A 26740-nucleotide genomic window follows, 5' to 3' on the forward strand; every position below is an offset into this window, starting at 1 on the left:
ATGAACAGCCAAATATTAAATGTTTTCAATGATTAAAATATTAATCTGTTCTAGTCCCATTTTAAGAGAGAAAGCAAATACTGAAATTCCTTTCTCCACAAAAACATTGCTGAAGACTCTTGCCTATCTTCTTGGCAATCCACTCCAAAGATAATTGGAAATTCCTGTCTTCATGATTCTCATAGTCACAACGGACACTTGTGAGGAAATCTATGCTTGACAAGAAGTCCAGTATTTTCTGACCCATGCTGTTAATTACTAAATAAAATCTATTTCCTACGAATCTGTAAAACAGGGATTTAAAGTTTTAGGTCCTGACCCTGCCACCAGACCTGTATGGATGGAATCTTGTTCCCATGCAATCACTGGGGCTTTCACAGGCACAAGGGATTGACATGTGCCTGGCATCTCCAGACTTGCACCCTGAGTAATATATTGGACTCCCTTACCTATCCCGCCCTGTTGGTCTATAAATGGTGATGTAGTTCCTACAGCCCTCAAATTCACCATCCCAATCCCTGCACTGCCATATCTCTAGCTATTACTACTAGTCTGTGAATCCACAAAAAGCCTTGTTTCCATTCAGATTATGTGCCACTCACTGACATCTTTACTGAAACTAACAGCCAGATCACAATCAGACACGGCTGGCGGTGGTGAGAACTACTCTGGGGGGCAGTGACGTGTTTTGTGACATTAAAAGGCACTTGTCGAGGCAAACCCTGCTGCTCTGACACTGCACACTAAGGCCCCAATCCTGCAAAGTCTCAGGCCTGCTTTGTATTTAAAAATTTGGTCAAGGTAGCTAAGTAGGTCAGCGGTCTGAAAAATCCTCACTCCTTACGACCACAGTAGTGCCGACATAACCCCCAGTAGGGACACCACTAAGCTGAGATGGAGTTTCCTGCAGCGATGGGAACATCCCTTCTGTCCACGTAGGCTGCGTCCGCACGAAGGTCTTGTGGCAGCACCCCTGCAGTGCAGGAACTCTGCAAGCCTAGTTCCCAGAGCGTAGACAGACCCTTATTCATGCATGACCCTCACTTTACTGACATGACTGTTCCTCTTGACTGAAAAGAGTCACTTTAAGGATGTGCATAAGCTTACAGGTTCAAGGCCATAATCAACCTATTGCTGCAATGAAATCTGCTAGAGCCTCTGGACCCCTGCAAGTGTCCAATCCGGCATGGTGCTGCATGCCCTCAGCTGCAGCGCTTCTCAGCGCTAGCTTATCTGTGCAGATCAGAGATGACATGTAACTCTTAAACTGATTTAGACACAGTTAGTTTAGGCTGCTGATCTGAAAGCATACCTTGACATTCTGGATAGCACCACTGGGGGGAAAAAAAACCCTGTTATCTGGAAAAGTTTCTCTTCTTTTTTATTAAAACCCATCTGTCACAGGCTCATGCTGAGCCAGGTGTCCATGGAGCGGACTCATCTTTATTTTACAGAAAGTGAATTAACACTTTAAATGGCCACCTGGGTATTAAAGATGATAACAGTCCTCCACTGAGCCAGAGAAATACTGTCAGAATGAAGCCTCTGATTAGCTTAATTTCTTAGGTTTGAGACAGGGAGATCCTTCCTTCCTTGTCACAGCCTCTCCCAGAACTGGCCTCTGAAAAAGCAGCAGCCAGCCCTTTTCTATCTGGCCTGCTGGGTCCTGACTGGTCTCCTCCTTCTCCCAGCCCCTCTAGCTGTTGGAGGACCAAATCTTGCTGGTTCCACCAGCAACTGATCCTGGAAAGCCTCTTTAGGAAACCCTTGGAGGTCTGAACTCACTGGTCTTCTCTTCCAAAAGGACAACTTCATGGGGCACGTGCACCACAGCAGCAGAGCCACTGGGTTAGGGGCAACAAATACCTGGTACAGCCTGTCACACCACTCCAATTCTCAGCAGAACAAACCTCCTCTCCACTCACCTTCTTCTCCCAGCACCTGCGCCTGCACTTACCTATTAGTAGCTTACACCTAATGTAAGAAGCTCATCTGAATAATTACAACTCAGTTCACTGCTGTATATCTGGAATGGCAGAATGTTGCCAATGATGAATCCCTATGGGGTAGGTGAGGGAGACAGGGGAGTAGAGAGAACATGTATCTTCAATCACAAGCCAATTTCTTTATGACTATCAGTGTATTCCATTCCTCACCCAAATTTTAGCTGCTCCTGAGTTTTCAGAAACAGGCTCCTCCTTCCTCCAAATATGACAAAATGAACAAAAAATCCACACACTGAAAGGCTCTTAGACTCAGACCTATTTTCTTTGTATTTTGAAAAACCACCCTTCCCTGGGTGCTTGGGCAGATACAGTATTTTCTATCCTACAAGACAGAACATTTATGCAGCAAGTCCAAGAAGAGTGTTAGTTTCCAGTGTTCAGACTCTTCCTGGGAGTATAGATTGAGTTCAGTTATTTTTGAAAGAGTGGAACTTGAATTGACTTGGTCCTACAGCTATAATTGCTCCACAGAGAATATTTGAATGCTATAGGTATTGATTGGAAGGTCTAGTTTAATAAGCTGTAGGGGGAGATTTTGACAGCCCAGCAAAAAGCCTCAGCCATTGCCAGTAACTGGAATATTGACTGTTACGCTTATTGCCAAAAGCAGCTACGCTATAAGGCCTTAGCAGCAACCTTAGCATAACTAGGCAGGCCAGGAGGAGAAGGGGGTGACCATAAGCCGTCCTGTCTTGCTTCTTTTAAACTACTGAAATATGCAGCTTTGAAAAACAGGAAGTCTGTTTATATTTGACTTCTGGTCTGTGTTTGTCAGGGCCCACGAGACTGAGGACTCTGCAAAAACATATCTGTTCAACTAACGGCTGGAAACTTCCTGTTTAACTCTTGCTTAAGATTTTTTGTGGGGAGGGGGGTTGGGGTTCTTTTTTTGGATTAAGAACTATGTCACACTAACGTGCATAAAAAAGGGGGAAAGCCTGAGTTAGATAGACTTCATGGACACATCTTAAGATCCCCAGCAGCAGGTGGAAGGCTGGCTACCAGAAGCCTGTTGCTGAACCACTCAAACACCACTCCAGACTTTGGGGTAAATATAGGTTTGGGATGCTTTACTAGCCTGTTGCAGATGCGTATATGTACTTGAGACTAAATAAAGTAAAAGCTTTAAGTGAAAGCACTCTTATTTGCACTGTTTATACCAACAACTTATCAGATGGACATGCTGTGTCCCCACTGATTTATTTCCTGACACTGCCTCGCAGAGAGTAAAATTATCAAGAGCTTTGGGTTCAGGAAAACCCCAGGTAACAAAGCCAAATTCATGTTTGATGCACTGTCACCGAATTTGACTGCTTATGTTTCAAGATACATGGCTGTGCAGCCTCAGTTGGAGGCCCCATGGGGCCAGATCCAGCCCAGTGAGATCCTCGGTGTTGCCCACCTTTACATTTTGAATTTTTTTAGCCTATTGAAATTCTGCTCTCTGAAGACAAAGTCCCCAATTCTGAATTCCTCCCTCCTTGTACTGCCACAGGAATATCTGTGTGCCTTCCTTGGTCTGGGACCAACAAGGGCTCCCCTTAAGCTTCAGATATTAGCGTATAACATTAGGTGCCAATCCTGATGCTGGATCTATGCAGGCAGACCTCTGGCACCATGTGGAGTTTCACTGAAGGCAAAGGAGCTGTGCGCAGATCCCAGTGCAAGACTAGAGCCTTCAATGATCAAAGCATCAACAGGCAGTACCCTTCCATTTGTTACAAATAAGCCATTTATACTGTACTATATGCAAAAAATATAGATCATGATTAGAACTGGGCAAATAACTGATTTTTTGGATCAGCCTGAATAAAAAAAAATCAATTTTTTCACCAACTGTAAAAAAAAAATCAATTTAAGGTCGAACAAACATAAAAATGGCCCTAGTGGGTCAGACCAATGGTCCATCGAGGCCAGTAGCCTGTCTCTGACACTGGCCAGTACCAGAGCTTCACTGGGAGTGTACAGAACAGGTTAGTTCAAGAGAGTCACCCTGTCTTCCCCTTCCAGCTTTTGGCAGTCAGAGGTTTAGGGTCGCCCCAAGCATGGGGTTGCATCCCTGACCATCTTGGCTAATTTTCATTGATGGACCTATCCTCCATGAACTTATCTATACTTTGGCTCTCCCAGCATCCTCTGGCAATGAGTTCTACAGGTTGACTGTGCATTGTATGAGGAGGTACTTCCTTTTGTTTGTTTTAAACCTACTGCATGTTAATTTCATCAGGTGTCACCTGGTTTTTGTATTGTGGGAAAGGGTAGATAACATGTCTCTATTTACTTTTCCCACACCATTCATGATTTTATAGAATTCTATCATATTCCCCCTTAGTCTTATCTTTTCTAAGATGAAGAACCCTAATCTCTTAGTCTCTTCTCATATGGAAGCTGTTCCATACCCTTGATCAATTCTGTTACCCTTCTCTGAATCTTCCTAGTTCCACTATATCATTTTTTTCAGATGGGGCAACTAGAACAGTACACAGTATCCAAGCTGTGGGCACGCCGCAGATTTATATAGTGGCATTATGATATTTTCTGTCCTATTTTCTATCCCTTTCCCAATAGTTCCTAACTTACTGTACTCCTGAGGGAATTCTGCACCAAAATATTAAAAATTCTACACCAAAAAATAAAAACTCAGCAAATTTTGTCAATAAATAAATGTGGAGGCTCCAGCATGGCAGTGGGGAGCAGATCGCCCTGCGGCCCTCTCCCCCTGGGATGTGGACTCGGCAGTAAGATTGCACCTCACCCTGACAAGCGCAAGGGCCAGTCCTGCCCCAGAAACACCTGGGGCCCTGCCCCTTCACACCAGGTGCACCAAGATAGTAAGTGAGAGGGACAGAGTCTCACATGAATACCCAACCCAGGCTGCCCATCTAGCAGTGGAACAAGCAGACTCAGCCTGGCAGGATCCAAGTGTGGAGGGGCTTAATGTGGAGGGGATCCAGCTGTGGGTTGAGAGGATTCTGTGTGAGGCAATCTGGGGGCGGACGGCTCAGTGGGGGTCTGGGTGTGGGGGGAATCTGGATGCACAGGGGCTTGTTGAGGAGTTCTGGGTGCTTGGGAAATGGGACTCTGTGGGGTGTCCAGGTGAAGGTGGTTGGGGCTCCTTGGGGGGGCGGGTCCTGAGTGTGGGGGCACTGGGCTTGGCAGGGGGGTCTGGGTGCCAGGGACTCAGTGGTGGGAGTCCGGGTCTGGGGCAAGTGGGCTTTGGTCCTGGCAGAACCAAGACTGGAGAGTCGGAGACCTCCTGGACTACGACCGGGGAGACTGGCTGGATCCCCTGACGCTCACTCAGCGCATGGGGCTCTCCAGACTTTGTACTCCCCAGCGCGTACTTCAGGAGGTGAAGGCCGCTTTGCCGCCTGCTGCTCGGGTTTACCTCGATCGGGTCCTGCACGAGGGCGCGCCCTGCCCACCCTCTACCCCCGGCCCGCCGGATCTTTTAATTGGGCCCCTACCCCGTGGACCCAACCGACCCCCTCACCCCTTCACTGCGACCTGGCTGCACGAGCTGCAGCTGTCTGTTTCCAAACCGCACCAAGGAAACATCTATACATGGTTGTGCTCCACACCCTACATGCCCTCACCCTGGTGTCCTGCCCCAATACAAAATGGCGGGACCTCCTGCCACCTTTGGAGGGTGAGGAACCCCGGTGGGCCAGCCTATATTCCACCTTGGTCCCGAGGCTCGCAGGGGATATCAGTTGGTGGCTCCTTCATGGAGCCATGAGCATGGGCGTATTCTTGGTGTGGTTCACCTCTATCCCAGACACCTGCCCCTTTTGCAGCATGAGGGAAACCCTGGCATATGTATATCTGGAGTGTGCTAGGCTGCAGCCCCTATTCCGGCTCCTCACAAATATTTTATTATGTTTTTGGTTGCACTTCTCCCCTCACCTTCTTATTTATGCACTCCCTATCCGTGGCCCCACAAAGTCACGGGATCTCCTGGTCAACCTCCTCCTGGCCCTAGCTAAAATGGCCATCTATAAAACCAGAGCGAGGAGGTTGGCCGATGGAGTCTCCTGTGACGGTGGGGCCTATTTCCGATCCTTAGTCCATTCACGTATCGGGGCAGAGTTCCTCTGGGCTCCCTTGACGCCTTTGAGGAGCAGTGGGCGCTGTCCAGGGTTCTCTGCTCGGTGTCCCCATCCGGTTCCCGTCGTTTGACCCTTTGACCGCACTCCTGTCCCTGTTATTTCATTAGTTGTCCCCCAGATTTATTTGGTGTCCCGGTCCTGTGGATCCCCCTCTTAGGCTGGGCGGGGATCCTTTAGCAGTGGACGGGCTTTTCCCGCCCCCTTCCCGGATCCCATTAGGGCAAGTAGGGTTTGGTGGGGTGGAGGTCTGGGTGCAGCTGGTTGGGGCTCAGTGGGGTGGGAGTTGGAGTGCAGGAGGCTCAGCAGGGGGGTGAAGGGGGGCTCTGGATGCATGGGGGTTGGGCAGATGGGGGAGCAGCTCCCCATACAGTGACCTGTCCCCCCGCGGCTGAGGAGCAACGTGTGCAGGAAGCTGGGGGGCAGAGCTTCCTGCAGCTGGGGAAGGTTTCTGGGGGTGGATCTGACCTGGCCCTGGCCCCGCCCCTGGACACTCCTTGCAGGGGAAGAGGAAGTCCCGTCTTCCCCCTCCCCCAGCCCAGCCAGGACTAGCAGCTGATCCCGGCGTAGGAGCCACCTGATAGTGTGTCCTCAGCCCTGCCCTCTCCCTCCCTCCCTCCCACAGTGATTTACCTCTTTGCTGGCTGCTCTAGGTGCCCAAAATGACGCGCCCGCACTGCTGGGGAGGGGCACATGACCGCTCTTGTGGCTTTCCTTTGCTTCTCCTTCATTTTCTGCTGGGAAGCAAAGAAATCTGAGGGGGGCATGACTGCTACATGCGCACAGTAGCGCAGAATTCTCCCAGGAGGAATACTGTTAGCCTTTTGGACTTCTGCTGTGCATTAAGCTGAAATTTTCAGAGAACTATCCACTAACAAAACATTTTGTTTGATCCAATCTGAGACATTTCATTTTGTTTGAGGCTTTTTATTACCTTTAAAAAAATGAAATGGAAGTAAAGTTCTAAACAAAAAGACACTGTAAAAGTTGAAACATTTTGTTTCAAAAATGTCAAAACAAAACATTCAAACTCTTTCAGAATGTTGTGTGTTTTCAACCGAAACAATCTGATGAATTCAACTTGAAATTGAAAAATGTTTCAGTGTTTTTCACCAAATCTGCATTTTGCAATGAAAAATGTTTTGTCCACATTTTTTTTTTTGCCCATCTCTAATCATAACAGCTCTTTGGGACCTTTGCGGTTTATTATTTTGGCAAAACAAGATCAACTAATCCTCTGTCCAAAGCAATATTTTTGGATGGTTTTAGGTCACAGAACATGCAATAATCATAGTCTCCATGAGTCTACTTTCCAGAAGGTCCTTCACTCTCAGAAAGTGAAAAGAGGCTTTGTTACAATCACTTTACCAGGTCTGTAGATTGAAAATTGTTTATCAAGCTCTTGTTCAGCTTTTCAAATCCACTTACTTCCTGACAGCAACACTTTGGTGTTATAATTCAGAGAGAATCCCCTCAGAGAGAATGGGATTGGAGATGCTTCCATTCAGAAATCTTATCAAAGGGGTGAGCTCTGTGCATCTGTAATGGATTGTGAAAAGGCTCGTTTCTTATCTTTCACAAACTGAAGATTCCTCTTCCCCTTTCCAATTGTTACATTTGGATTCCCTGCTTCCCATTGGAACAGACCACTGGACAGGCTCTGAAACTCTGCAGATGCCAAAGCCCTGTCATCCAGACAAAAGCCCTGTACTTCTACACCAGCCATGTGTTCCTGGGGACTCTCCTCCCCCAACTCCCATGGAGTCGTGCTACATTAGAATGGGGTTCGCCAGCCAATGGCTACCTCTAGGATCCACCCATAGGATCGTATTCATAGCACGTAATCTAACATAGCAGCTGGCTGTCTTACCTGTTAAAGAAAATCTCCCCTGAGTGTGTGCGTGCATATGAGGGAGAATAATGTGAAATTCCCCTCGTCTTAGCTATCCACTCCTGCAGCCCACCCACGACCTGCCCTTCTCTGTTCTCTCATTGTAGAGTCCCTAACCATCTTCCCCAAGACTCTGACAAACAGGTTGCAGAGCTCCTTTCAGCATCGGCGGTAAAGAGCAATGCATGGAGCAACACCCTTTGTGGTGGAAAGAGCTCAATGATGATGCAAAAATGATATTAATAAAATCATTATAATTTATTTTTTAAATATTAGGTTGTTACAAATTTGTTTGCACCTTTATCGAATATTAAGATATAGCTACAAGTATGTTAAAGGCAGGATACTTGGAAATATGCCAATACCTGTGTATGTTTTAGTTAGTTATGTTATAAAATGTTCAGCCTGATTAGAGATATTGCAGGAAGTTTCTGTTTTCTGTCACCCCAAAACAAACCAAATATCAGGGTGATCACCCTTCTTTGCCATAAACCCATGTTTATAACTGCAAAGAGTTTCTTATCTAGAACAGGACAGCTAACTCTTGTATAAAATACCAGTTTGGTACAGCTGGTACCAAGAAAACAAACCATGAAAAACATGAATGTTTTAGGAAAGGATTGATTGCGAAAAGAAATGTAGGGTTGTGTTGTCAGAACAATAAATTTAGGTGTGAAGTGGGCTTTTTCACCCTCCCAAGAAAAACGAAGTAGACCCACACAAAGAATGGCAGAAATATACGTGCTGAAATGAATTTTATAATTACTGTAAAATTTTCATTCAGAATAGCTTCTAGGAAAAAATGTGTCATTGGAAATGTTTTACAACTTTGTTCATTTCTTCAATGGCGAATCATTTTGAATGGCATATTTGCAAGTATTTTAACTGAATGCAAAGCATCTAATGTAATTTCCTAATATCATTGTTAAGTAAATGGTAAAATGCTTTCTAATGATCTTTCTAAACTAATTACTCATGTAAGAAGCCATTTAAATATATTTGTATTAATTAAGATTTAATTAATTACTGGAGTGCTCAAGCCACCCCCTCACCCAACTCAGGATGACAAGAAGAATCATCTTTCCAAAAATTGTCATACAGACTCAACAACTTCTTTAATAACTATTTAACCTAAAGTCTTTCTTTAAGAATTATTTAATTTTAAAGGATTGTTTTGAGAATTGTTAAACTCTAATAAAACGGAAGGAATATCACAGAAAATGGACTGAATACAAAGAAAGTTAAATTCTAAACTTAAGGATCTTCTGTGAATCTCCTGCCACAAAGACATAGGAAATAGAACTGGAAAGAAAGAATTACAACCCTAATGAACATATGCATTAACAAACTACTTATTCATATGATGAAGAGGCTCCTAAGGACAACCCACTAAGGTACTTAAGCAAAAAAAGAATGTCAGCAACCAGCTTTGAATCTAAACAAGCCTGAAAGAGATGTGTTTTCCTATAGTTTCATCAAAATAGGAAGAAGGGTATAAAAGCTCTGAAGAGAGCACCCATCTCACATGCTCCCCGCTACCATGCTCAAACACACACATTGCTCATCAACTTATCCTGTCCATCTCTACAAGCAAGCTACAGCAGACAGCTCAGAAAAGCAGAGAAAAGACTCAAGAAGAAACCAACCCTAGGAAAACTTCAACAGGACTTCAGCATGGATTGGTGAGAAGTTAACTAAGACACTGCCAAGGGACTAGACTTAAAACACTTGTAAAGATTTTAATAGGATATGGAAATACTATTGTAACTGAAGACACTAACAGTTCTGCCTATTAATTAACAAATGGTTAGACCAAGTATTCTTGGAGAGGATATAGGAGCTAAACATTGGTGAAGAGAGAAACAGTGGAATTTAATTAAAGATTCTTAATATTTGTAATTGGCCTGTCTCAAGGCAGCTCCTTAAATAGCATCTTCTAAATAACTGATTGAAATATTTCCTTCAGTTTCATAGGATCTAGTTAAGATTGCTTACTTTGCCCAAGTATAAACTGTTTACGTTATCAATGAAATGCCAAAAAAGACCCACCTGCCCTTTAACAAATTATTTTACCCACTTATAAAGAGTTTACGTATCAATGAGATACTAAGCTGGGCTCACAGTAAATTTAGGAAATAATATACTTTGGTCTTAACTTCCCAAACAAAGAATGCCCCCAGAAGTGGTTCATTCTCAAAGGTGTAACGTCTCTTAAAACTCTCCGGAGAGACACACAGACGAGACTGTAATGGGAGTAACTAGTTTATCACGCGTGTTCTGTCATTTGTATCGGTTTAATGCTTCCCCCCCACACACACCTTTAATAATAAAATAGCCATGGTTAAAAATTGTGATTATTTTGCTTTGTTTTAATTGTGGTGTTCCCTAGGTATGTAAAATACTGGCAGTCACATCCCTGAACTGGCAATAAGAGAAACAGTTACTAATAAACGTCTACCATTTCTTGTTTCTCTAAACTAAACATAGTTGGTAATTTTTAAAATAAAATTACTTGGCATCCAACAATTTAAAATTACCCCTTTCTATTCCACACTTTGGTCAGATTAAGAGGCAACAACTGGAATAACTTTAAGTTGACAGAACAAGAAGTAATGGTCTCAAGTTGCGGTGGGGGAGGTTTAAGTTATTATGGTTTAGGATATTAGGAAAAACTTTTTCACTAGGAGGGTGGTGAAGCACTGGAATGCGTTACCTAGGGAGGTGATGGAATCTCCTTCCTTAGAGGTTTTTAAGGCCCAGCTTGACAAAGCCCTGGCTGGGATGATTTAGTTGGGGATTGGTCCTGCTTTGAGCAGGGGTTGGACTAGATGACCTCCTGAGGTCCCTTCCAATCCTGATATTCTATGATTCTACGAAGTGCATGCAACCTATGTTTTAATCAGTCAGCTGATGCTTTTCATTTTCAAGGCCCCCAGCTGCAACTATTCCATATGTGGAAATCCCATTGGCTGTAGTAATATTTCCAGAGGTGGCGGGGCTTCTAACTTGAGCCCTTTATTTATATTTAAGCACCACTGAAATCTTGCTTTAGTACAAAGCAATGTGTTATCTTGTAGGTTTGATCTGCAGGACTCAAATCAGGAAGGACTTTCTCTTTCTCTTTTTTTTTTAATAAACCAAGTAATAAGAAATTAATTCAAGAACGTCCCTTAAATCAAAGACAGCTTTTAACCTCATTAATGCTAAACTCTCCCGTCACAAGGAGATCAAGTGTTCACTTGAAGAAAAGTACCTGCTTTCTGAAACACATAGAGGCGAACAAAATCCTAAAGGAGCTGCTCAGAGCAACTGCTCAATTAAATATAAAAATGACTAGTTTATGTCCAGAGAAGAACAGGTTAGTGGAGCAGTGTCTTTCTTCCCTCTGAAAACACAATTAGTTAAAGAGTGCAGTGCGACAAAAGCAAAGCCAAGCCCGCTGATTGAGCAGTTACTCTTCCTCCATGAGAGCAGAGCTGCGGTGGTCCACCTGCCTTTTTGCAAAAGTCTAATGAGGTTTATACCACCCCTATTTCCGTTAGGCACTTATGTTTTCTTTTACTGAACACCTGTGTGGGAATGAGTGGCTCGTTAAAGTGCAGGCCATACGCCAGTAGCCCAGCATAGGAAGTCTTCCTCACATGGCCATGTTGATGTACCTCAGCCCTGGTTCCAAGAATCCCTGATCCTTCTGAACCTACTAACCCAAGTTTGCTAAAATAGCCGCATTTTGCGGTACGTAGTGGTTTGATTCTGTAAACCAATGTCCTGCTCAACCTCACAACTCATTTTGATTTGTGGCCTAAGACTCAAACCCAGCTACTCAGAGAGGAAAAGCTAGTGAATTAGCTCACTGTGCCACTCAGCCCTCAAAAGATACTCCGAAAAAAAAGAAGAAGAAATGCCAGTGTAGTTCTCTTAAGAAAAAAAAATCTCCATCATCTCTTATCTAAATTCCATCAACTCATGCAACTTCTTAGGAAGGGAAGGATAGCCCAGTGGTTATGGCACTGCCTTTGAACACAGGAGAACCTGATTCAATTCCCTGCTCTGCCATGGACTTCCAGTGTGACCTTGGACAAGTCACTTAGCCTTTCTGTGCCTCAGTTCCCCATGTTTAGAGTAGAGACAATAATGCTTCACAGGGGCTTTGAGATCTGCTGATGAAAAGCCCTCTATAAGAAATAGGCATTATCGTTTTCAGTTGTGCCTCTCCTTCTCATTTACATACAACTTAGGCAAACTACTGGCTAATGGGTGTGTTACGTTCTTACGGTCAAGCCAGTGTTCTTCAGTTCTCACACAGCATCGCCTCTGTGCAGCCACGCAACACAGAACAGAGAATATAAACCTGCCTGGAATGGGAAGATCTTGAGTAAGGTCACCATACAGCAAAGCAAGTGAGCACATGCTGAATTATAAGCACATTCTTTAGATCCCATTAAAGTCTGTGGGACTCACCACCACGAGCTTACATTAAGCATCTGCTTAAATACTTCCCTGAAGAGGCATGGAATACCTAACATGCTTAAAATTAAGCATGTGCTTAAGTGCTTTCCTGAATTAGAGCCTCTAAAGGGGAACTGTTCTGACTGATCCCTATATTGGACTCATCTGATCAAGTCTCCCCCACCCCCAAAAGTCTCATCATACTCTGCCTGCTGGGGGTATAGGAGCTATGATCTTTTCCTGCCAACGATCTAGTGGAAACATGGTGTGCTGTTGTAACCCACACACCTCCTGGGTGTCGTGTTCTGTCCCATCTAGTGGCACCGAGACCACTTAGAGAGAGAGAGAGTTAAATGAGTCTGCTCTACAGCCTTAGCTAACGGCCAATTGGCTCTTAGCTCATGTGGCAGAGGCTCCTGCACTAAGCACCTGGAAGGGTTGTGGGTCCTTCACAACTTCCCTGAGCAATTTCCACTACTTTTGAGTTATGTTCAGGGGTTGAAGGGCAGACCCTGAACAATAACTAGCAACGCTCGCTTCTTTAATTCTTCATAATAATACTCTGTGCTTTATTCAAACAAGGCAGAGACTGTAACTTGGTGCTGATGTGAAAAGAAAATACCATGTCCCCATGCGTTAAAGATATTGGCCCCGACCCTGTCCCTGGCTACCGTGTAAAGAGGCCATAGGAAGGACAGCACTGCCCCCTCGGGACTGCACTCGGTGGCATAGCATGGGTGGCCCTGCGTCACCCTCATTCACAGCTCTAGCAGAGGGAGATGGTGGAGGCCTGGGGCTGCTTTAAGTTGCTCTAGGGACTGGAATTCAGAAAAGCTGCACCCATGCTGTCCATTCTGCAAAGCACAGCACTGGATCTGGGCCAGCGGGTATAACTGTTCATTTGCTTGCGTAGCCCACATTAAACCAGCATGGGTCTTTGCTCCTCTGTAGAAAAGCTTTTTAAATCTGCCACTGCCGCTAGGTTGATGAACCTGATGCGTTAATTCAAGCAGCAAGCCTCATGCTTCTCGATCCTGGGATCAATCCCCACCGCCTGTCCAGGGTGCCGGAATTGGTGTCCACGTGCATTTTAACACTGATTAGGAAAGCAGGTTGTTCTGCAAAAATCACTGTTATCAATTCAACTATTCTTCAGCCACTCCACTTGCCTTTCCGTCTGAAAAGACAACCCAGCAGGAGGCAGCCTCCACACAACACAATGCAGAACTACACTACTCAGAACACCTCCACCACCCCAAGCACTCATGTAATAGTAAGAGAAATTACAACACAGCCCCTGGGGGAAGATGGCTGCATTCCAGCCCCGGCATATTAAACTAGCAGTAGCAGGGCAAGAGTTTAATATTGCAGTGGGAGAACAAATGTCTTTTAAACTCCGTCTACATTGGTCACTATTTATTTTCCTTGCAAACTCAACCAAGAGAGCTGTTAGTAATTCCGTCAGGATTACTCTGAACTTTACAGAGTTTTAATTAGTTTTGTTTTCTTACACCATTTAAATAGTGCTGTCAAAGGAGTACATTTAAGCACCCAAAAATGCCAAAAGCATTTTCTTTTTGTTGGGTGCAAACACACAGAAATTGTATCCCAAACATTGGTTTTAATTAGATCATTCCAAAATGCTGACAGATTCCAAGCGTTCTATGCAGTTAGTTCTACAAGGGGGCTGCCAGCCTCAAGAATGAGCCTTGTGTGAGCAGTTAAGCAACTGACTCTCAAATCTGGAACTCACTCCCAGATCTGGACAATCACGAGTCTCAGCCCTTCAGGACAAAATGGAAAACCCACTAGCATCCCCAAATCACACACGTCCAAAGTAACATGAATTCTGTCCATGCACACAAAGCAGACAGAACCTCTGTTTGTAAGGTCTGATCCAAATTCCCCCAGCCTCAGAATGCTACTGAATTTACCCAGCTAGGAAGCGTGATGTGCTAAGACACCCCTTTTTAATCAACAGAAAGAACACTGCAAGAAATGTCTATCAACCCCTCCCCGCTTCAGAAACTGAAAATATAATCTGCATAAATGTAGACACCATCTGATGACATTAACCTGCAATTTTTGCCACCAATGACTGGAAAAAGAAACTCTTTTATTCAATGGTAGTCACACTGCTAACTGACCAGCTTCTGTTTATTCACCTATACATACATAGTTTCTTCTTAGTAACAACGGCTAAGGCTAAGTTTATGAAACTTTTCTGGAAAAACTGTTTATCCAAATCTAGCCTGATTCTAAATAATACAGATATTTTCAACTCTACCAAGATACAAAGGACTTACCAGTAAATACATGAATTATATTTTTATTGGGGGGTTGATCAGGATATCTAGATGAAAATGCATAACTTCCAAGGCTAGATTATAAAAAGGCAAAAACGTGATGTTAATGTTTATGCAGTGCTTTGAAGATATAAAACCAGGAAGTGCTAGGGATTTTTGTGTTTTGCTGGACAGCTCCAACTCCTTAGATACAAGAATCAAGTTAGCTTTAAAGGGCAATCTGCAGAATACAAGTATGCTCAAACTGGTGTAGGTTATTAGAAAACGAGCGTAGAAAAAGATGTGTGTAACAGGGCAAGGTCCACTTAATTCAGTTTATAGGTACTGAGAGGAAGAATAAGCTTTTGCAAAAATACTTAACCCAATGGAAGAGCTGTCATTTTATTTTTATTCCGAAGGAGACAGTTTATTTTCCCAAACAAAAATTCCCTGTTGTGTTTGCAATCCAAACATGGCAGCATCATGACAACTGAAAGGGTAAGTCTACATTGCAACTGAGAGTGAGCCTCCCAGCCCAGGGAGACAGATGCTTGAGCTAGCATGCTAAAAGCACCAGTGGGGAGGGAGCTTGGTCTCTCATGCCACTTGAGAGCCCACGCGAAGCCTGAGCCACAGTGTCCAAACTGCTGTTTTGAGTGTACTAACTTGAGCCCTGCTTGTGCAAGTCCATCTACCCAGGTTGGCAGTCTCCCTCCCAGCTGCAGTATAGAGGGACACAAAGTGACATTAACTAGAAACTGACCAGATTCCAAAGTGAAGCCAACCACTCTATTTATACCACCGGAGCTCAGAACAAAAATCAGAAAGTGAACAATTTACCGACAGAGTGAAAAGGTCATATCTATTATGATATTTCTAAAATTCTTTCGGGTTTCATAAACTAGGGGGCAAACGTGATTTTTTTAAAGTTGACAGTATCCCATTAACTTATCATTTTTATTGTGAATCATTTTCAGAAATCGAAAATAATCAGATTCATAGCACACTTCTGTACTAATCATTAACACATGAAAGGATGATTATTAAGTTTAATAATGCCTTAGAATAATGCAGAATTCACCTTTGGGGCAAAATTCTTCCCTCAGATAGACATGCACAATGATTCTCTGATAACAGTAGGGGCTGTAAGTATGGTGTGGGGGTGAGGACAAATCTGTCTCTACAGGCTTTGACCCCACAATGAGATCTAGACAGAATCCTGCTCCTGAACAGAGCTCCATTGATATCACTGTGGTTCCCCATGGGCATAAAGATTCACACATGGGAATCAGTTTGCAGGACTGGAGCCTAAGAATTTAGAGGGTTTATCAATTATTTTTTCTCTCCAAGTGGTAGTAAATTTTTGGCAGACGTCTCACAAGGACAAAGGCTAAAGGTTATTTCCCCCCTGGCTAAGTGTACCCATGGATTTCATTCATTCACTGAAACATTTCAAAGCAAAACTACTGATTGATTTATGCGAACAATTTCCCCCCACTTAAAACTGTTTTCTGTGAATGCACTGTAATTGCTATGCTATGGCTACAAAGGAAAACCCTGCCAAAATATTGTAGCAATGCTGGTTAAGTTCTTATTATAAAACACTTATTTTACATTAATTCAAACCTAGACTGAAATTTGGCACTCAGTCAAAGAATGGTTGTAAACTACCATCACTTACCAGATATTGTTCAAATTGCCATGGCTGTTTTTCAGTTACAGGAGGGCATATAAATTTTAAGTTTAACAGAGCATCATGTTTTCTCTTCTGATTCAAAAATTGCTTTGTTGGGTTGTTTTAAAATGAAAACTCTCCCAAAAACCCTGCGTGCTCCGCAAAGGCTTTATATCAGAAAGGTCACAAGGACTTAGTCACCATTTTTTATTCTTCTTTTCATTGCCTTTATGTGTATAAAATTTCTAGTACATCATACATAAGAGTTTGTTAGAAAATGTAAGTATAGAGTAGCATTCCCAGCTCCACCACTGACTTGCTATGTGACCTTGACTAAATCATTTAAACCATCCTTTTTAAGTTGTGTGCCCAAATCTATATCAAAAGTGGCCTCATTTTAGAAGTGCTAAGAACACACAACTCTTGTGGAAATCTGATTGCTCCGTCCTCTCTGTAAATCAAGCCACTTTTATTTAGGTGTGTAAGGTCCTGATCTTGCAAACAATTACACAAGTACTTAATTCCCCAAAGGCAAATAGTCCTCTAACTTCAGTGGGACAATTTGAGTATTTAAAGTTAAGTATATGCTTAAGGGCTTTGCTGGATTGGAGCCAAAGTTTGAAATGGTTGGTCATAATCTCTCTGTGCTACAGTTTCTCCATCTGTAAAACAGGGATAGCAAGTCACACTTTTGCGAAATACTTTGAGATCCAGGGATTAAAAAAATTAAAACACCTGTAAGTGCCATGTATTAATTATTATTTTGGGGCAGCAGCAGCCATTCCATAGTTAAGGCTGAAGTTAGCTCTCCATTATAAACCCAGTTTTCTACACATCCAAACCTCTGCTTCCCCCACAAGAAACACAAACACACACACACACACACGCACTCAACTTCCCCACCAAAGGAACTGATCTTCCTGAAATTTTGCATTCTCCTCCTCATCCATTTTAATATTATTTACTTACGTACTTATGGAAAGTTTGGCAAAAGAAAATAAATCCAAAGATAGAGTGTTCTGAAAATTTGGCTGTCAAATTACTTTGGGGAACAAACAAACACTTTTTTTTTTTTTTTTTTTTGGTGGCTCATCATATCTCTAAAATGGCTTAGTCCAGAAACTTCAGATTTGTTGTGTTCTGTTAGCCTAGCTGAAAAGAAGTGCCTTTGAGTGTTTTGGGGGTGGACTGGTGGGACCATTAAAAAAAGAAACAATGATTAAGTGTATAAAAAGCAACATTTACAATATAAACGTGTATAACTGTAAACTGACCTCACTGCAGGTACTTGGCTGGGCTAGAGTTTGGGAGGTGGGAGATGAGAGGCAAATGTAGCACAGAAGTCTGGGAAGGGGTATGGAAAGGAAGGCAAAGGTCAGGAGAGATTCATAGATTCATAGATATTAAGGTCAGAAGGGACCATTACGATCATCTAGACTGACCTCCAGCACAATGCAGGCCACAGAATCTCACCCACCCACTCCTGCAATAAACCTCCCACCTATGTCTGAGCTATTGAAGTCCTCAAATCATGGTTTAAAGACTTCAAGGAGCAGAGAATCCTCCAGCAAGTGACCCGTGCCCCATGCTACAGAGGAAGGCAAAAAACCCTCAGGGCCTCTTCCAATCTGCCCTGGAGGAAAATGCCTTCCCGACCCCAAATATGGTGATCCGCTGAACCCTGAGCATGTGGGCAAGATTCACCAGCCAGATAATTCTCTGTAGTAACTCAGATCCCACCCCATCTAACATCCCATCACAGGCCATTGGGCCTATTTACCATGAATAGTTAAAGATCAATTAATTGCCAAAATCATGTTATCCCACCGTGCCATCTCCTCCATAAACTTATTGAGTTTAATCTTGAAGCCAGATAGGTCTTTTGCCCCCACTGCTTCCCTTGGAAGGCTATTCCAGAACGTCACTCCTCTGATGGTTAGAAACCTTCATCTAATTTCAAGTCTAAACTTCCCGATGGCCAGTTGTTCTTGTGTCCACATTGGTACTGAGGTTAAATAATTCCTCTCCCTTTCCGGTATTTATCCCTCTGATATATTTATAGAGAGCAATCATATCTCCCCTCAACCTTCTTTTGGTTAGGCTAAACAAGCCAAGCTCCTTGAGTCTCCTTTCTTAAAACAGGTTTTCCATTCCTCGGATCATCCTAGTAGCTCTTCTCTGTACCTGTTCCAGTTTGAATTCATCCTTCTTAAACCTGGGAGACCAGAACTGCACACAGTATTCCAGATGAGGTCTCACCAGTGCCTTGTATAACGGTACTAACAACTCCTTATCTCTACTGGAAATACCTCACCTGACGCATCCCAAGACCGCATTAGCTTTTTTCACCGCCATATCACATTGGCGGCTCATAGTCATCCTGTGGTCAACCAATAGTCCAAGGTCCTTCTCCTCCTCCCTTACTTCTAACTGATGCATCACCCCAGCTTATAACTAAAATTCTTGTTATTAATCCCTAAATGCATGACCTTACACTTCTTACTATTAAATTTCATCCTATTTCTATTACTCCAGTTTACAAGGTCATCCAGATCCTCCTGTATGATATCCCGGTCCTTCTCTAAATTGGCAATACCTCCCAGCTTCGATTCGTATCATCTGCAAACTTTATTAGCACACTCCCACTTTTTGTGCCGAGGTTAGTAATAAAAAAATTAAATAAGATTGGTCCCAAAACCGATCCCTGAAGAACTCCAGCGGTAACCTCCCTCCAGTCTGACAGTTCACCTTTCAGTACAACCTGCTGTAGCCTCCCTTTTAACCAATTCTTTATCCACCTTTCAATTTTCATATTGATCCCCATCTTTTCCAATTTAACTAATAATTTCCCATGTGGCACTGTATCAAACTCCTTACTGATATCTAGGTAAATTAGATCCACTGCATTTCCTTTGTCTAAAAAATCTGTTACTTTCTCAAAGAAGGAGATCAGGTTGGTTTGGCACAATCTACCTTTTGTAAAACCATGTTGTATTTTGTCCCATTTACCATTGACCTTTCTCCTTCAGAATTTTTTCCAAGACCTTGCATACTACAGATGTCAAACTAACAGGCCTGTAGTTACCCAGATCACTTTTTTTTCCTTTCTTAAAAATAGGAACCATGTTAGCAATTCTCCAGTCATATGGTACAACCCCTGAGTTTACAGATTCATTAAAAATTCTTGCTAATGGGTTTGCAATTTCATGTGCCAATTCCTTTAATATTCTTGGATTAAGATTATCTGGGCCCCCTGATTTAGTCCCATTAAACTGTTCGAGTTTCGCTTCTACCTCAGATATGGTAATATCTACCTCCATATCCTCATTCCCATTTATCATGCTACCATTATCCCTAAGATCCTCATTAGCCTTATTAAAGACTGAGGCAAAGTATTTGTTTAGATATTGGGCCATGCCTAGATTATCCTTAACCTCCACTCCATCCTCAGTGTTTAGCGGTCCCACTTCTTCTTTCTTTGTTTTCTTCTTTTTTATATGGCTACAGAACCTTTTACTATTGGTTTTAATTTTCTTTGCAAGATCCAACTCTACTTGACTTTTAGCTTTTCTCACTTTATCCCTACATGTTTTGACCTCAATAAGGTAGCTTTCCTTGCTGATCCCTCCCTTTTTCCACTCCCTGTATGCGTTCCGCTTTTTCTTAATCACCTCTCTGAGATCCTTGCTCATCCAGCTTGGTCTACAACTCCTGCAGATGAATTTTTTCCCCTTTCTTGGGATGGAGACTTCTGATAGCTTCTGCAGCTGTGACCTGAAGTAATCCCAGGCCTCCTCTGCCTTTAGATCCATAAATTCTTCAGTCCAATCCACTTCCTGAACTAATTTCCTTAATTTTTGAAAGTCAGCCCTTTTGAAATCAAAAACCCTTGTCACAGATTTATTTTTGTTTATCCTTCCATTCAGTTTGAACTGAATTAGCTCATGATCACTCGAACCAAGGTTGTCCCCTACAACCATTTCTTCTATGAGGTCCTTACTACTCACCAAAACCAAATCTAAAATGGCATCCCCTCTTGTCGGTTCAGCAACTACTTGATGAAGGAATCCATCAGCTATTGCATCTAGGAAAATCCGAGCCCTATTATTATTACTAGCACTTATCCTCCAGTCTATATCTGGGAAGTTAAAGTCTCCCATGATCACGCAGTTTCCATTAGTATTTACTTCATTAAAAACAATAAAGAGTGCTCTATCCATATCCAAACAATAAAGAGGGCTCTATCCATATCCAAATTAGATCCCGGCGGTCTCTAGTACACCCCAAGCACTATCACAGGGCAGGATCTAGTAGTTTTCTTCCCCAATGTGATTTTTGCCCAGACGGACTCTGTCTTATCCATTCCATCGCTTCTTATTTCTTTACATTCTACCTCATCATTGATATACAATGCTACTCCACCACCTTTACCTGTATTTCTGTCTTTCCTAAATAGCACAGACCCTTCAATAGCTGTAGTCCAGTCATGACTACTATTCCACCCTGTTTCTGTTATCCCTATAATATCTGGTTTCACTTCCTGCACCAGTAGCTCTAGTTCCTCCATTTTGTTACCTAGGCGCCTCGCATTGGTGTACAAACATCTTCATTTTTGCTGTTTGGCCTCGATCACATTCTTTACCCGATTAGGCACGGACATTCTACAGCCAGTATGACCTATTAGACTGGTATCCACACTGCCCTTCCTCCTTATGTCCATTCTCCTACCCACGGCTGTATCCTTTCTTACTTTGTTTTCTTCCCTCTCAATGCTAAAATCCGACGTGGAGATTACCTGGACATCTCCCAACCATCTCCCCCAAATTCCTAGTTTAAAGCTCTCTTAATAGTTGTGCCAGCCTCCATCCTAGAAGTCTATTTCCTTCCCTGCTCAGAGGAAGTCCATCCTGAGAGAACTGTCCTCTGTTCCTGAATGCCTCCCAGTGGCCATACATCCCAAAGCCCTCCTTATAGCACCACTGCCTGAGCCATCTGTTGATAGTCATAATCTTGTCACACCTTTGTTGCCCTTCTCTAGGAACAGGCAGAATCCCACTGAAGATCACCTGAGCCTCGATTTCCTTAAGCGTCTTCCCCAGCCTCGCATAGTCTCCCTTGATACGTTCCAGAGAGAATCTACCGGTATCATCTGTTCCCACATGAAGGACCATCAGTGGATTCTTTCCCGCTCCCTTTAGGATCCTTTTCAACCTCAGGTCCACATCCCATATCTTAGCACCTGGAAGATAGCACACCCTTCTATTCTCTGGATCAGCTCCGGTTATAGGCCTGTCTATTCTTCTCAGTAAGGAGTCCCTCAGTAAGGAGAAAAGGAGTACTTGTGGCACCTTAGAGACTAACCAATTTATTTGAGCATGAGCTTTCGTGAGCTACAGCTCACGAAAGCTCATGCTCAAATAAATTGGTTAGTCTCTAAGGTGCCACAAGTACTCCTTTTCTTTTTGCGAATACAGACTAACACGGCTGTTCCTCTGAAACCTCAGTAAGGAGTAAGGAGTAGACCTGCCTTTTCCTGGTGACGGTGCGATTCTCCAGTCTATCCCCTGTTCCCTCTGGCTGCAAGTTCTTTCCATTCCTATTCTCCCTTGTAATCCTCTTCAACCCATCCTGCATCCTTCTGGGGCTCATATTTGGTATAGTCTCCATTGACTCTTCCCCTTTTCCTATAGGACTAGACACTCTTCTCTTCTTCCTTGCCCTTCCACCTTCAGTGACCACCTGCTGAGCCCCTTCTTCATTTTCCAACTCTGCAAACCTGTTCTTGAGCTCTATTTCTCCTTCACTAGCCCATCTTTTCCTCTGCCTGGCATGAAACCATGCTTCCTGGACTCAGAAAGGAGAGCATGGAGGCAGAGACTTAGATAATATGCTTGTACCTTCCCCTATTTGTTTTCCAATATCAATAAAAGTTTTTCAGTGCACTTTACAAACATCAACCATATGATTCCATTGTATAATTTTCTTCACATATACATAGTGGTTTTTTCCTGGAAGAGGCTGAATATTTAAATAAAAATAGAAGACAAAGCAAGAGGCAACAAACCTATCTTAAAGGAATGTTAAAGATGAACTTAGAGAGGTAGGAGATAGAGTGACCATCTCTGTTTTTTTCTCACCATGGGGACTGCAATGCAGAATCATTGGGGGGTTTAATCTCTAAAAATTGCTCTGCGGGTTACAGGTCACAGTTTAATGCACTTTGAGGGTGGAAAAGGAAGCTGGCTGGCAAAGTTTAAGTCCAGGATGAGCTAGTTCCCTCATCCATCCAGCAAAGCATTTGCAATATGGGATGCTTGTTATTAAGGGGGAAAAAATCTGTGTAAATATTGCCCAGGGGAAAACTCTGAGCAAACATTTAGAAGGATTTACTGAATTAGCCCAAATGCTATTTCTGATTCCTACTGTGAGAAAGTAACCTGGCACTCCACAACCAGGAATTAGGGAAGCAGAGACTGAATTTCAGTTATCTAGACCAGCTATCACTGCGTTAGCCTATTAAAGATACTGCAGTGAAATAAGCTTGGTAGGGCACTGTGACTATACCAAAAAATGATGGCAGGATTATTTGAGGAGGGAGCTTTTCTGATCACTTATTTCAGGATGGTTACTAGAGAAAGTTACTACAGGACTGTCTACATCCTGGAGGAGGATGGAGGGTCAAATCCTGAGCTCCTTGGTCAGTGGGGGGAATTGAGGGGAAAGTGCCTGAGATAAAATTCAGAGTAACAGCCATGTTAGTCTGTATTCGCAAAAAGAAAAGGAGTACTTGTGGCACCTTAGAGACTAACCAATTTATTTGAGCATGAGCTCACGAAAGCTCTAAGGTGCCACAAGTACTCCTTTTCTTTTTGAGATAAAATTGCGGCTCTGGGGAGGTGTTTGGGGGCTGAACTGCAATTGGGGGGGTCTGATCACTCAGTGTTCAGGGTTTGTGGGGTGATCTGTGGGTGATTTTCTTGGAGGGGGGATTAACTGAGGCAGAGGAGGGTCTACTTGGGAGACAGCAGGTGAATTGTGATCCCAGCGGGTCCTGCTGGCTTAGTGCCAGGGCTCTGCTGGATGATCTGAGGGTGGCTTTGCACGGGGGAAATTGTGTGTGGGACAGACCGGCTATTTAGAGCTGGAAGGGGGCAAACTGCAGTGCCGGTGGGTCCTGCTCACTCAGTGCCATGGCTCTGGGGATGGCCCGGGTGGGGGGGACTGTGCCCGGGGGAGGGGGCATTTGGGGTACGGAGGCTCTGTCTGGGACTTGCGGTCCCGGTGGGTTCTGTGCCATGAATCAGAGGGTGACTTTGCCCGGCCGGGGGGCGGGAGCTGGGGGTGTAGAGGGGCTGTTAGGGAGCTAGCAGGGGGCGAATCGCACCCCCGGGGGCTCCGCTTTGCCCGGGCTGGATGACTCAGGGGCTGCGGTCCCAGCCCCACGCGTGGCGGCTCCGGAGCGGGGCCAGGCGCGTGTCCCTCCCGGGGAAGCGGCTCCTGTCCCGTCCCCCCCCGGACCCCCCAGCCCAGCCCGCCCGGACACTCACCGGGAGGAGCAGGAGCGCGGTGGCCGCGGCTGCGGGGACGCTGAGCTGCGGCGCCGGGCCCCGCACGGGGCCGGGGGTCCCGGGGCGCTCCCAGGGCAGCCGCATCTCCCCGGAGCCAGCCCCAGAGCCCTGCTGCTGCCCTGGCCGGGAGCGAGCGGCGGCTGCCGCGGGGGGGGACCAGCTCCCCGCCTCCTGCCGCCGCCGCGCCGGGGCCGGGGCCGGGGCAGCCCCTCCCCGCGGGGCCGCCGGGGGCACCCTCGGCCCGGGGGGATCCCCCACGGGGAGGGGGTTATTCTGGGACCTGGCCCCCCAGCCGGCGCAGCGCCCCCTCCCTGCCCAGGAAAACCGGCGCTCCGGGAGCCAGCCCCGTCCAAGGGCAGCCGGGTGGCCGCTGGGGGGGGGGGGGGTGTCTTGGGACACCTGGGGCAGGAGACAGGAGCTGCAGGGCCCGGTGGGAGGACTGGCTCCCCAGGGCCCGCTGGGTGAGTCCTTTAGTCCTGTGCACAATGGGTGTCATGAGGAGGGCTCCCGGGAGCCACAGGCAGACAGAGAAATGCAGCCAGCTTCCCTGTATGATAGTCATTGCTTAGGAACAGGAGGACTTGTGGCACCTCAGAGACTAACCAATTTATTTGAGCATAAGCTTTCGTGAGCTACAGCCCACTTCATCGGATGCACAGAATGGAACAGGTAGATAGATAGATACATACAGAGAAGGTGGAAGTTGCCGTACCAACTGTAAGAGGCTAATTAGTTAAGGTGAGCTATTATCAGCAGGAGAAAAAAACTTTTGTAGTGATAACCAAGATGGCCCATTTAGACAGTAGACAAGAAGGTGTGAGGATACTTAACTTAGGGAAATAGATTCAATATGTGTAATGACCCAGCCACTCCCAGTCTCTGTTCAAACCCAAGTTAATGGTATCTAGTTTGCATATTAATTCAAGCTCAGCAGTTTCTCCTTGGAATCTTTTTTTGAAGCTTTTCTGTTGCAAAATTGCCACCTTTAAGTCTGTTACTGAGTGGCCAGGGAGGTTGAAGTGCTCTCCTACCGGTTTTTGAATGTTATGATTCCTGATGTCAGATTTGTGCCTATTTATTCTTTTACATAGTACATCGGGTTTCCCAAATTACATGATAATTTTACAATAATCTAACTGGGCCTGATCTTGGAACAAGAACCTGTTAATCCTCAAATTACAATTGTATATACTCAACTTTGGGTCAGGCTACAAAATACATACACGAGAGTAACAATCCCCCTCAGCTGGCACCCCGCTCTCCGCGTGCCCGCACAGCTGGTGTCCCCCTTCCACTGGTGGAAGACGTGGCTGCCATCCGAAATCAAGGCTCACCCCAGGGAGGCAGTAGTGGCATTTCCATTGGGGAGAAGGAATCCCACCAGATTCAAATTGCCCGGAGTGAATAATCTGAGTGTGTGCCCCTCCCTTTGGGTCTTGGGTAAAGGCTACACCTCATCTTCCACCAATGGGGAGGTATTCTACACTCTGGACAGAGCAGTGCAGTGGTGAACCAGGTCGTGTATCCAGCTTAGATAACCCAATGAAGCTCTTTCAAACTCCAGCTTCTTCCTAACGCCCTTTAGAACTTCAGTGGGAAACATATTCACAAGGCAATTCTGCTTCCTCACTCTGCTCTCCCTTTATTTATTCAGCTGTTATTTCTATTTCTATTTGCCCGCTTGGCCCCAGAGGAGAAGTCTGTGTTCAAGGAGCCCTGTTGGGTTAAACCCAATGTTTGTTTTGGTTAAAATAAAATTGTGCACTGACTGTTAATAGAAAAGTTTTCATAAAAATGGAAATAAATCAATTCATAAATAAAGGGGAACCGAGTGTTTTACTGGGATGTAAAGATTCCCTGGCCAGGCGGGAGACACAAACACAGCAGGATTTGCACTAGAGGATGAGAACTTAAATGACCGTAGCCTGGGCCTTTCAACTGGATTTTGTTCTGGGTCCCTTCTCGGACTGTGCTCATGGCTGGAATATCAAAAAAGAAGTTGATACATTGGAGAGGCTCCAGAGAAGAGGCCTAAGACTGATTAAAGGATTAGAGAACATGCCTTATAGTGATTGAGTGGAGGACCTCAGTCTAGTTAGTTTAACAAAGAGAAAGTTAGGGCTTGTTCGCACTGGCATTTTACAGCAATGCAACTTTCTCGCTCAGGGGTGGGAAAAAACACCCCCCGGAGTGCAGCAAGTTTCAGAGCTGTAAAGTGCCAGGGTAGACCGTGCCCCAGTGCTGGGAGCTGTTCCCCTCGTGGAGGTGGGGTTTTTTATAGCTCTGCCGCGACTACACAAGCCAGGTTAAGGTGCCAGTGTAGACTAGCCCTTAGGAGTTAATTTCATCACAGGCCATAAGTACCTGTATGGCGAACAAATATTTGACAACGGGCTCTTCGGTCTAGCAAAGGTATAACACAAGCCAACGGCTGGAAGTTGGAACTAGACAAATCCAGCTGGGAAATAAGGTGGACATTTTTAACAGTGGGGGTAATTAATCCTTGGCACAATTTACCAAGGGCTGCAGTGGATTCTCCATCACTGGCTCTTTTTAAAGCCAGATTGGATGTTTTTTAAAAAACATAGAAGATCAGGGTTGGAAGAGACCTCAGGAGGTCATCTAGTCCAACCCCCTGCTCAAAGCAGGATCAACCCCAACTAAATCAACCCAGCCTGGGCTTTGTCAAGCTGGGCCTTAAAAACCTCTAAGGATGGAGATTCCACCATCTCCCTAGATAACCCATTCCAGTGCTTCACC

At 44.6% G+C, this 26740-nt stretch overlaps 1 protein-coding gene across 2 annotated transcripts in view; it reads right to left on the reverse strand.

The window, feature by feature from the left end:
* Window positions 1-24094, reverse strand: part of CRHR2 (corticotropin releasing hormone receptor 2) — a 248542-nt gene extending 224448 nt beyond the window's left edge. For both annotated transcript variants that reach the window (XM_075126031.1, XM_048837460.2), the window contains exon 1: window positions 23960-24094. In XM_075126031.1, the coding sequence (XP_074982132.1) occupies window positions 23960-24064 (105 nt within the window). In that variant the 5' untranslated portion in view covers window positions 24065-24094. The remainder of the gene's footprint in view (window positions 1-23959) is intronic.
* Between the last annotated feature and the right edge of the window lie 2646 nt (window positions 24095-26740).

The sequence above is a fragment of the Caretta caretta genome, chromosome 2 (assembly GCF_965140235.1).
Source record: "Caretta caretta isolate rCarCar2 chromosome 2, rCarCar1.hap1, whole genome shotgun sequence".
NCBI lineage: Eukaryota > Metazoa > Chordata > Testudines > Cheloniidae > Caretta > Caretta caretta.